This window comes from Chelmon rostratus, chromosome 13, assembly GCF_017976325.1.
Source record: "Chelmon rostratus isolate fCheRos1 chromosome 13, fCheRos1.pri, whole genome shotgun sequence".
NCBI classification, from domain to species: domain Eukaryota; kingdom Metazoa; phylum Chordata; class Actinopteri; order Chaetodontiformes; family Chaetodontidae; genus Chelmon; species Chelmon rostratus.
The window spans coordinates 3,026,468-3,039,148 of record NC_055670.1 but is presented as its reverse complement, the minus strand read 5'-3'; the positions used below and the strand labels follow the sequence as shown (position 1 = coordinate 3,039,148).

The window sequence follows — 12,681 nt, the reverse complement described above, 5'->3', positions numbered from 1 at the left end:
AACTTATGGCATGCCTTACAGAATGGTCAGCAAATATTTCAATGAATTTCATCTAAAACACACCACAGGCACACTTATCTGTTCAGAAAGTTGACAACTTGAGCAGTGTGGATGGCATCTTACCCTCCAACATGGCGAGATGCATAGCATCATTCGCTCTCTTGGGAACACTGAGCATCACCTCCAAACCATCTTTAATCTCTCCTTTACCCTCCTCACAACAGGACAGTAACTCCTGCAGAAGGAGAGGACAGGACATTCAATGTGAGAGAGAAGTCAAGTGTGTGTGTGTGTGTGTGTGTGTGTGTGTGTGTGTGTGTGTGTGTCCACCTTAAGCAGTAGTTGATACTTGGTGATCCTCTGGACTGGTTTGATGAGGTAGGAGGAGATGGAGTTAGCCAGTCCACGTCTCTGCTGAATGTCCTGGTTATCATACATGAGGAGACAAAATTACAGCCAATGCCAAATAGCACCACCTGCTGACAGAGCAGGTGAACTACACACAAATCGTCAATCAATCATCATCATCATCATCATCATCAGCATCTTCAGCAGCAGGATGGGAATGGGAAACCTGTAGCTGTACGCAACCAATTGTCCCTTCCAAAACAAAGTAATGTGTTTACAGCTGTGATACATTTGAAATTTGCACTGAAGTCCTGCTCATCTTGGTCATGCTCGACAGCCAGCATCCATCTCAGCACAAACCCTGCATCAAGTCCTTGTGGTTAAGCAACATTTTGACCATGATACATTACTGCTGTAGTTATTTGAGTATCTGTTTATTCCCCTGAAACTTGTGCTGGGGCAAGTATGTGCAGAAAGAGAATGCATTTTGTATTTACAGTTTTTCTCAGCTGCTAAAACACTAAACCCTATTAAAACCATAAGCACTTTTCACCTGTTCGGACACAACTTGCCGACACATTTTCATTGTGATGCACCGGTGTTGCATAATGGTGAGCACAGGTGGCAAAAGTCACACACAATTAAAGCACAGGTTGAACACAACAACTAAAAATTGACTTCACTTGAATTCACTTGTGGCTAATGATGTGAGGGAACATACACAAGCTAGTTCAGAGAGCACTGCATTGTGAGGCACTACAATGGATAAAAATCTGAGAAGAGGAGTTTGTGTGAGAGGTGGTCGTGGAGGTCGAGGTGGACAGCGAAGACAAAGAGAAGTAATATCTGATGGAATCAGAGCTACTGTGATTGACCGTGTTCTTGTCCATGGTAGGGGCATGAGGGAGGCCGGACAAAGGGTACAACCAAACATCAGTAGATTCACTGTGTCCACCATAACCCAAAGATATAGAGAAGAGAAATAGGGAATTACCTTTGTTGACATTATAGTATGTAAATGTTCACAGCAGTTACTGTATGACTACACTGTATACTGTACCACACACACTGTGTGCTGCCATCAGCAATCATGGGGTAGTCCACCATCATGCCAAACTGGGGCCCTTCAACACTCACCAGCTCCTCAAACTCCTCAATCACATGCTAGATGCTCTGTTAGGGCAGCAGGATGAGCATCCCACCTATGTTGTTGTTTGGGACAATGTGAGTTTTCACAGAGCCCTCCAGGTTAGAGAGTGGTTCAATATGAACCAAGGTTTTATCAATCTTTGCATCCACCGTACCGCCCTCTTTCCTGAACCCCATTGAAGAATTCTTCCCCTCATGGCGGTGGAAGGTATATGATCGCCAACCTTACACCAGGGTAAATTTCCCACAAGCCATGGAACTAGCCTGTGGTGACATAGGTGTGGAGGCATGCCAAGCCTGGATACAGCACGCCAGGGGCTTTTTCCCCCCTGTAGCCTGGGGCCATGTCCTGAGCATTGTGTTTTCTATTTTTCTATGTTGTGTATAGTGACTGCTCAGTAGTGTTGTTAATTTTGATTGACTCGGGGCACGATTTGACAACATAGTTCAGTTTTGGCCACAGATTAAACTGTTTTGAGGTGAAAGTTTGGTTTTGCAAGAAGGGTCTGAGGTTTTGTAAATGTAGCTTCTAAATTGGGTTTTGTGTTCACAGTTTAGAGAAAAGGAGAGCAGCTTTTGAGAATTGTGTCTTAGCAATCCAGAAAAACTGTAATCAGAAAACAGAGAGAGCTTTTAATGTTCAGAAGGTCTAAAGTAGCCCAGAATGGACCAGTTTACTCAGACAGAGCTGGTGACATGACACATTTTCACTGGTCCTGTTTTCCTTGTTGAATATTGTTTATTTAATGACATATATGACTGCAGCGGTGGCAGAATAATGTAGGGTTTACTCACGTCAAAGAAGGTGCCGGCATGCTCCAGTATGAGCTGACTGGAGTCTGGTTTATTCTTACAGTAATCGACATAAATGTGGAATTTATCAGCCTGGAAAATGGGAGGAAAGAGAGGAGAACATGTTTAAAGTCAGTTTATTATGCTCTGTTCAAGCCCAACTCCATAATGACACCGGACAGACATCAGGGGTCAGAAGTCATTTTGTTCTGACATCATCCGACTCTCACCCATGTGACGAAGCAGTGACCAACATCTTCTGGTAGCTGCTCATAGTTCACCAGCTCCTTCAGGAAAGTGCTGAAAACACACAAACGCACAAAGTGAAAGATCACAACGTGCACTTTCTATTTTAGCAGAATTAAAGAGGAAGATAGCAAAACAAAAAGATGTCTGAAACCCATAAAAAGCTTCTGTAGGTTAGAAGGTTCTTTAAGATCTAAATGGAATCAATGAGTTCGAGACCACAGAGGCTGCCAGAGGTAACACAAGGGGATCAGAAACAAAGGGGTTCCTCAGGGAAACCTGGGGAGTTCATGAAATGTCTGTGAAGGCAAACCTCAGATGCTCTTCTTTAGCTCCACTGTAGCGACAGCGCTGGAAAAAAAAAAAAGCCCCGCAAGTTCCCCTCAGTTCACAGCACTTCCACCACAGGAAAGTTGGCTCAGCACTGACAAATGTGAAATACGCTTGCAACAATCTTGGCAAGTTTTTGCCATTCTTTAACTTAATATTATTTCTTACATGCTGTTAGAGCTTAAAACACAGTATGCATTGGTTGTTGCTATGCTCTGTGCTGGTTGCTAGGGATTCCTGTTTCTGTGTCTGATTGCAGAAAAGTGTAAAATTGGTGGAAACATTGACCAGTTTGAAGAGAGACTGGCTGACTCCCTGGGCTCAGTTAAGAAGCATGTCTCTCACTTGTTGTGGAAGTCGTAGATGTCCTGCATGTTGCCGAAGATGATATGCTCCTTGTTGGCGATACCTGGAGGAATCTCCTCCACGCCGCTGGTCATCTCCCACAGGTAGGTCTGACAGGCAGGCGGACAGACACTCAAGTCAGAAACACATTAAAATATTTGCTGCGTGAAAACAAAATTGGACAAGCAGAAGGCCTTTTACCTCGAGACACTCATGGAGATCTCTGACATAGGTCTTCTCTGTCTGCAGCAGCTCTGCCATAATAAACCTGAGACAAGAAAAAAACATTTAGGCTACCAAGAGTACACAACAAAGAAGGATCAGATGGAATGAGCCATATTTATTAGTCCTGTTTTCTATCCAGGTGGGCTGTATTAAATTGTATTGGTATAATCTACTTTTTAAAGAACTTGTTGCCATATTGACATCATGTCATGATGCACAGCAACAACAAGCATGGCTGAAAGAATAAAATATCATTTTAGGACCGTAGGCTCCTTTGGCCCACCCCTAACGGCCACATGAGCCCTAAACTGTGAGGCTGAGAATTCTCTGAGATGCAGATGATCACCATTATCATAACAGGCTGAGAAAACACTGTACAGGGAGTGGATAGGAATGAGTTTGGTTGAATGGAGTGAATGACTTGCATGCATCATGAGTTTCAGGGCTCCATGTAAGACTGTTGTCACAGCTTCCTTGACAACATTTTTTACTTCTATTCAGGAAGCAGCAGTGTGTACAGACTTGTTCTCGCTCTCTCTCCCTGCCTTCACTCCTGTACTCACTCTTTCTTCCTGGCAGACTTCCTCTTTTCCTCATTGACCTCGTGGTTGGGGTCACGCAGTTTGACCTCGGGATCGTCCGTCAGGCTGGCGGGGATAATGTCCAACTCCAAGTCTTTATTGTCCTGCAAAGAGGAACATGAATTAATTTCTGTCAATAATCTGGAACAAACGTCTGTACTTGGCCAAACCGGAGGGCCATGGTTTCAATATCATCACGACTGCGTTGTAATGTGTGTGAAAACTGAGGATGTGTGTATTTTTCACCTCAGAGCTGACCCCCAGGCTCCTTTCCAGGCTCTCCTGGTATTTGGCCATGCGCAGGGAGAAGTCTCTGTATCTGCGGTCCACCGTGCTGACCCAGCGCTTCAGCTCTGACACGTGGGCATGGCCTTTCTCCACCAGGTTGTCTGCCAGCTGGATCAGCAGCTTCACCTTCTCCTTGGTTTGCTGTGTGAAGTACACACAACACGCACGCACACACACACGCACACGCACACACACACACACACACACACACACAGATTACATACTGCTTAACTGGAGTCCCTGGCGGACGCTCAGTAATACAGACGTGTTTTAGTATGTGATCCTCCAACAGGGAGTGAAATATTGTCAGCAGTGTATTTTATCCTTAGAATCTGTATTTTATTTTAAATTAAAATAAAGGTCACAGAATGAACATAAATACTGTTTTTGTTCCACAAGTTTTCAATATGACCACCTGTTTAAAGAAAGTTCCCTAATGGCTGATCCTGCCATTGTGCTGAAGGGAAATAGAACGTTCTGGAAGATTTGCACATTAACTACCGCCTGTGGGCTCCTCTTCCTGTCCATACACACACTTACACCAAATGAATTGTCACTATGACCTGTCAGCCATTTGGAAGTAGACTGTATTAAGCAATACAATGAAGAGAAGCAACAATACTCTGCTCTAGACTAACAAGAGCCTCAGTTTCCTAGTTCCTTTAATCTGGCACCCAAGGGACAATAGAGACATGATGTTCCTTTATTTAAATCTAGATATCCTAACTTCATACAGCATACGAGCCTGCCAGTAGAACTCTCATGTCTCATTTTGTGCAAAGCTACACAAGCATAAATAACAATTCACAGGAGTTCATGCCAGGTTTACATATTCCTGCCTTGATGTTCCCAGCTGGTCCTCTGAGGCTCAGCAAAGCTGCCAGTAGCTGATCTTTACACACACACACACACACACACACACACACACACACACACACACACACACACACACACAGTGTACCTTGGCAGTAAGTCTGAAGTGATGGTAATCGTTGAGGAGCTGCTGTGTTTCCTCGCTGCTGTCACCAGGTGATGTGTGTGTGGCCAGGTAAACTTCACCTGTCTCTTGAATCCAATCCAATGCCTGTACATACCCCCCCCCCCCACACACACACACACACAAACACATACCATAGTGCAAACAGGTTAGGAGTAAAGTACTGAGGAGAAAATTGAAAGATTTGAAAGACTTAGAAATTAATTATTTCCCCACACATTGTATCAGCAGGTTAATACAGGCTACATAAAACCTGTATAAGACAAAACAAGATGACAGGAAGTATGTTGAAAAATCACCTCATAGTAGTTTATTTATCATCTATTATTACTCCAGTCTTCCATTGCATTTTGCAATTTTGGGAGACGGTAATCATTGTTCAGGCATATCTGCCATCTTCATCCATCCAGCGGGGCAGATTCTGGCCTGTGATTGGTGGTTGAACTTGAATCTACTGCTTTTGCCCAATGCAAGACGGCAGCACCCGGTGCAAATCTTTATGACATCTTGCATGCTACAATGGTAGATATTGTTGCTGTAGCTGAACAGATGGAGGCAAATGCCAGTTCCAGATCAGATGGAGGGCTTTGCCGAACAAATTGGAATGATATCAGCTCCGACTGACACAGTAATTAATGAGGCTATATACACGATCATTGCAGAGATAGTACAGAGCTGAGGCTGCAGGGTGACATGATGGAGGGCTGCAGCGGCAAAGCGAGATACCTTGCTGCCTAAGTGATAATCTAGGCTACATCACTGACCAACACAAACTACTTACTGTCATGAAATTATAAAGTAAACATCAGGAATCATAATTGCCTACACGCATTTCTGTGAACACAAGTCCATGGCCAGACACGAACGCGCCCCACACTCACACACTGACCTGTTTGGCACTGCGCTCAAACACCAGGTACTGCTGACACTGATCCAGCCTTCGTTTCTTCAATGTCCAGAAGTGAAGGACTCTGTTTTCTCTCTGCAGCAGCTCATTCAGAATGGCTGCACACAAAAAACACACAACAGTTACATGAAATATACACTCCCTCCCTAATCCAAAACCATGCTCCCTGCTCACTGATGAGCTGTTCAAACTCTGCTTCATACTTGGGGTTAATACATTAAAACATAATACATACATCATCTTTACAACCTTATTGTACCTTGAAAGACCAATGAGGATGATAGTAGTGAGTGATAATGAAAAGAAAACATTACAGTTTAGTAAAAAAGTCAAATCAATTAAAACAAGATCTAAAACAAGGCCTTTGAACAGCTGTAGTGGTGGCAGAGGGTGTAAGATGGGCTCACGGTAAAGATGGCAGTGGTGTGTACCGTAGGGATCACAGGTGATAAACAGGGCTGAGTGGTAGACATATGTAACATCCCCATAAATCCCCATAAAAAAATGTTGATTTAACAGTTATTTCGCTCTTGTGAATTTCTTAACAGACAACTTAACTATTGTTCTCAATTTAGAAATTTCAATCAGTGCATTAATGTGATGCTTGAAGTTAAGATTATTGTGCAGCAAGAAACCAAGTTACTGTATTTACACTGAGGCAGTCTCTCATTGCATATGCCATTCGCCAAACGAACGGTAAAAGACGGTAAAAGAGTAGTCTTAGTGCACAGAATCTGCTTGGCTTTCTCTGTATTCAGCACCAGCTTGTGGTTATGTAGTGCGAGTTAAATGAAGACCGCAGACATTGTAGAAGCTGCAGTGCACACTTAAACTGTGTCATCTGCATAAAAAGGACATTTACAGGATCCAGAAAAGGGAGAAATATCATTCATGTAAACTGACAAAAGTATTGGTTTAAATTGGATTGATTGGATTAGAATAATATTAATATACAGTCACCTCCTCTACCTCCACCCACACTGTTGATTCTAAATAAGTAATAATTATTGATAGCTACCTTTGCATCACTAATACTTTTCTTTAGCCAGGATTCAGTAAGAATGAGGACATCTGGCTCAGTCAAAGATATTAAAAAGCCTATTTTATTTTTCTGTAATAAGATTCTTACGTTTAAATGCATGTTGTCTGTGTTCAGCTAAACTACCCCATTCAGTTCAAATCAGAATAAAACTAAAGCAATGAGCTTGAGCTTTCATAAACATGGTCGCAATATGTTTTTCAGGTCAACCGTAATCAGATTTAGAAACAATAAATATGCTGTATATGTGTTTTTGTGCAGTCAGTAGTTGCAGCGTCAGCAGCACTGACCTTTAACTTGCTGTTCAGGCCCTCTGGCATGACTGGCAGCTCCAGGCATGCTCACGTTGTTCCTGTGGATGTACTTGAGAAACACCTCAGCGTTCCTACGGGCCAGAGTGCATGCCTGCAGCACAGAGACATGGTGCTTACACTAACAATTCAGACACACTCATTCAGACTTCACTAGCCTTGGCAAAATACTATTAGTTAAATTAACGTTTTACTGCAGCATATTAGGGTGCTTTTCACAGCTTATCTGTTGATGTAAAACTGGCATTAAGTTAGAAGCATATGCATTTGGAAATAGAATCTAAACTTACAGGTGCCATATCAATAGTTTGAAATGACATTTTCTAGTCTATTTATTCTTTATTCTGCTTCATTCTGCTCTGTTGGCTTCTGTTCAAGGTAGTGTATCTGACCTTGAGGAAGGCCTCTTTCTGCTCCAGGTGTTTACTGATCAGAGGTAGAAGGTGGTCGCTGTCGGCCGACATTCCCAGTTTATCATGGCTGCCACACCAGTCTTCATCCCGTCGATACTCCTGCTCCAGGCTCTCTAACACACTGCACACCTGGACAAACACAAGGAGCCGCTGACACCTTAACAGCACTCCTGCTCCTCGTTTAGATATGAGGAAACAGAAACTCTGAGAATGTGTGTGCATGAGGTGTACCTGTTCAGACGTCTTGTAGAAGGCCACGGAGGCATTGACGAGCTTCAGGCGGTCCTCCATCTTCAGCATCAACTGCTGCCAGTGAACGGCCACTTTCTCTGCACAGCTTCGAATTGCCTCTGGATCATAGTGTCCTGCCTGTAGCACCATCTGGAAGAGAGGGGGAAGTGGGGAGAGAGAGAATAAGACAGAGGTGGAGGGTAATACATGGTCCTGCCTGCAATATCACCTGGACCCAGGATGCAGTAAGTCTACAATCTATTAGAGTAACTCCTACAGTGACAGCTGTGAAAAGCATGGATTTACCTCAGCTTTTTGCTGGACCTGCAGGGCACTCTGATGGGTCTTCTGGAGAGAGTTAGCATGGAAGAGAGACTAGAAGAGGAGGAAGAGGAGAGTCAGTATCAATTAAAATCACTGACTCACTAGTTCAACTCAATTCTAAAGGTTCCCTTTGGCGTTTTTGACCACTACTAACTCTACAAAGCAATGTTGTCATTACATGTACGCACAGTCCAGCCAATGGTTTCACACTGTTTAACTGGGCAGCAGGTTGCAGTAACATGTAAAGAACCACACTAATGTGCAAACTAAGGCAGTGAAGAAGCAGACTGTAAGCTAGTAAACACTGATGTTAACTCTGTAGGTTTTCTAGGAGAAAAATGAGCTTTCCAAAATGCTCTCTTCAAGAACCTCAAGAACACACACAATGTTGTGGGGAGCAACGCTGAATATAAACACAAGAAAACTCCACAGGGCACCTTTAAGTGTGAAGGGATACTCATTTATTTCAAGAAAACAATGTAAATTTACCAATTTTTATGATTACAGATGGAGTTTATTATTTAACTGCCATCTTGACTTTAGGCTGAAGCCAGAGAGCGTTTGCAGCTGTCCTGATGGTTACTGGAAACTTGCTTCAGATCCAGTCTATTCTCAGTTTTCTCCTAAAATACAAAAGCAATCATTTTTGTACAGAAATTATGGTTTAAAATCTACAGTTTTCGTGACACAACTGATTGTTGGAGGTGTTTCACTTAAAGACTACATTAAGGCTTACAAGGAAGTATGGTTTTGGGGTATGCTGTCTTACTTGTCAGTTGTGTTGCCTTTGCTTATACAATCCCAGCTACAAATACACTCTGACTCCTTTGCCAAAATGTAACTGCCAAAAATGGCAGCAAGAGCTAAATCATATTTTATAGGTTACGTCACAGTCAGCGTCCATGTTTTTCTACAGTCAACATTCTGCACTCTGCTGAGAACTGTCTCGTAACTCAAGAGCAGACTCCAACATAAAGATGGGCCAGTGTAGGACTTTCATTATTTGTGAGTGTGTGTGTGTGTGTGTGTGTGTGTGCCTGTGTTTGTTTGCCAAGCCAGCATTACATCAGTCTGATGGAGGATACATGACTTACTTCATCAAGAGAAAAAAAACACACACTCACACAAAGTTCAACAATAGCAGAAACCAGGCCAGAACACACATTTTGGGTGTGGGCCAGAGTGATGTGTTTGTGTGTGTGTCTATGTGTGGAGCACAATGCTGACCAAGGGGCTTTTACTCTTGTGAGTGTAACACACTTCTGGAGTCAGCTATTTAAAGCACTCCACAGAGCAACACGCACACATACAAATGCACACATGTGCAAACATACACATGCACAGATAACTGTGTGTGTGTGTGCGCGCGCTCGTGCTGCATGTGTGTGTGTGTTAGCATGTGTTACTCTTCAATATCAATGCAGAATGAACTAACTATTGAGGCAAGACCGGTACAAACACAGATGACAAAGCGTGAGTGTGTGTATCAGTGTGCACACCCATCTGCTACTATTCAAATCAACGCATACTGAAATAATTATTACTAAAGTACAGTAAGTCTGGTTTGAGCAGCAATAATTAGGATGTGTGTGAGAGTGAGTGTGAGTGTGTACCTCTATAGCCATCTGGAACTGTTCATGTTCCCTCTGCAGCTGCTCAGCCTCAGACAGAGAGCTGGCATTCACCATGCTGGCATTCAGCATGGACTCACCATTACGAATCCAGCCCAACACCTAGAGAGTCAGACAGAGAGGGGGGGGGGGGGGGGGGGGGGGGGGGGGGGGGGCTGAGTCAGAGCCATGACAAAATACAAGACTGCAAATCTTCAAGTTAGACAATACTGATGTGCAGGTATGCTGTGGGAGGGAAGTCATCCAGACAATTCTCACAAATCCAGAAATGATGTTGGTAAAGAATGAGATTGATATGCAGCGTGAGGAAAACACGTGTAAAAATATTTGACGGGAACAATTTGCTGTTGCAAAAAGCATGAATGACAGAGCTTATTGGTGGGCAGCCATTAGTAACAGAAATGAAGGTGAAAATAAATGTGTTACAGGTTTGTAGATTAGAATTTGAGATTTAAGAAGAACAGTGTCAGTGGCTGAGGTCCTCCCTCAGAAAACAGCACCAGTGTTAATTAGCTTTTTTCCAGACTGTAGCTGTGGCACAGCCGAGGAGGATGTATGACTGACTGACTGCACATGAACAGCTGGGCATAAGCAATATGAGCACAACCAGGTTTTGGACTTTCTCTATGATACAGGACTTGGCAGGAATGGTTGTCTGACTAATGTGCAGTAGATGGCAGCACAGACTGCCAGAAATACAAGGAGCACAAGAGGAAGCATAGACAAACTTCACACATCACAAAAGTTTAACCAAACCAAATTTGAAACTGTAACAAATATGGTGAGTTCAATTATGTAAAAAAAACTCAATACTTACTCTCTTTACTTTGTTTCAGTACAGTCAGGGCTGTCTAGAAGGTTGCTAAAATTCATTTTATCAAACAAGCCTCTCCACCTACTGACACCTTCGCTGACAGTGCAGTCTCCTCTTTCACGGTCAATAAATGGTCCCTTACTGCAAAGTATCTGCAGGCTCTATTAAAACAGCACGATTTCGATGTAATGTTCAGCAACGGCATGCCAGCCAGGCATTTTTCATCTTGTATTCCAGAAGTGTTTCGTAGGACCTTTCCTACAGATCTGTTCTGTTATTGGCCAGTCAAAGCTGCATTTGATGATCAATAAATTAGCTCAATGCAGAGTATCAATGAGTATCAATGATTTTAACACGTTTCCATCAATTCGTTTTGAGTCAACATCAACACCTACCACCAGAGAGTTCATGCTGACTTACATTTGAGTTGTAAGTATGAATTATCTAAATATAATATATATCTATATTATTCCACCTTGTGCCCACAGTTATTATCACTAATCTGTGCACTTCACTGAACTGTGGCTGCAAGTCTGTGTTTGTTGGTAGTAGATCTATGACCAGAGAAAAGGAGTGAGGGTGAATGTGCAGGGGTATGTTTTAGTGTGTGTGCGTGTGTGTATATGTGTGTGTGTGTGGGTGGGTATGCGTGTGTTATTAGCACATTGCCATAAAGCCCATAAATTATTCAGCTGCCTCCATCTGCAGCAGCAGCGTGCTTCCTGTCTCGACACACAGCATGTTCATATTCACATCTGCAGTCGCGTCTTCACAGAAAAAAAAAGCATCTTCTTTGCTTTAATCAAGAGGAAGAGCTGGGTGTTATTCTTGTCATTTCTCCAGCATGGAGCAGTCATTCCAAAATGGGATTTTCAGGTTATTTTCTTTCTTTCTAATAATAAAAGCCTGTCCACCATGCTCCATTAAAGAACCATATTATTCCTTTTTAGGGTTTAGTCTTCTCTGGCTTCGGATCACAACAATGCTCCTGATATTTTGTGGATAAATTTGCTTAAAGGAGAACTCCACCAATTTTACACATCAAAGTATGTAAAGTAAAGCCTTTTGAATGGTGGCCTTAAGGATTCAACACACCGCAACTTAAGAGAGTACATGAAAATAGACAAAACACAAGAAAATTAAGAAAACATCTTTGTAAATGTGACAACACATGTGCAGGATTTAGAAAACACATTGAAAACACAAAAAAATAAACCAAATGTAGACACATGCTGAAAGTAGCACAGACAGCAATAGAAGCTGCTACCAGAGGACGCTAAAAACTGATAAACGTGGCTTGTTGGCGCCATGGTGTATGATTCATGAAGTTACAGAAGTTGGGTCCGTGCATCATCCAGTCCTGTTTATGTAGTGGATTTCTGACTTTTCTTCATCATGCACATGTGCTGAATGTGACCTCCACGTACCTCACAGGACCTTACGAGAGAAAACTGGAATACTGATTCACCAAAAGCTGATAGGCTACGTTTGGAAAGATGTCCAGGGAGAGTCACTATACTCTGTCACCTTAAGTCATGAAGTAATTATCTTACCGATATTAAATGACTAATTCAGCCGCTTTGACAACTGTGGCCACTTGATGCCACTGTGCGAAGTGAGCATGTCAAATCAAAGAGCCAATTAGGGGAGCAGGAGCATTATCATACAGCTGAACACCAGAAGAACTTTCCCATAACACTGTTTTTATTT

The 12,681-nt window shown here is 42.7% G+C and overlaps 1 protein-coding gene across 1 annotated transcript in view; it reads right to left on the bottom strand.

The window, feature by feature from the left end:
• The window catches only part of kalrna (kalirin RhoGEF kinase a), a 124,552-nt gene that overhangs the window by 49,738 nt on the left and 62,133 nt on the right, over window positions 1-12,681 (bottom strand). The window contains exons 20-34 of the mRNA XM_041951472.1: window positions 10,140-10,259; window positions 8,509-8,577; window positions 8,203-8,352; window positions 7,951-8,100; window positions 7,538-7,652; window positions 6,191-6,306; window positions 5,266-5,388; window positions 4,263-4,445; window positions 3,999-4,120; window positions 3,412-3,478; window positions 3,211-3,320; window positions 2,520-2,589; window positions 2,293-2,382; window positions 331-423; window positions 124-235 (exon numbers count right to left, since the gene is read on the bottom strand). Of these exons, the coding sequence (XP_041807406.1) occupies window positions 124-235; window positions 331-423; window positions 2,293-2,382; window positions 2,520-2,589; window positions 3,211-3,320; window positions 3,412-3,478; window positions 3,999-4,120; window positions 4,263-4,445; window positions 5,266-5,388; window positions 6,191-6,306; window positions 7,538-7,652; window positions 7,951-8,100; window positions 8,203-8,352; window positions 8,509-8,577; window positions 10,140-10,259 (1,690 nt within the window). The remainder of the gene's footprint in view (window positions 1-123; window positions 236-330; window positions 424-2,292; window positions 2,383-2,519; window positions 2,590-3,210; window positions 3,321-3,411; window positions 3,479-3,998; window positions 4,121-4,262; window positions 4,446-5,265; window positions 5,389-6,190; window positions 6,307-7,537; window positions 7,653-7,950; window positions 8,101-8,202; window positions 8,353-8,508; window positions 8,578-10,139; window positions 10,260-12,681) is intronic.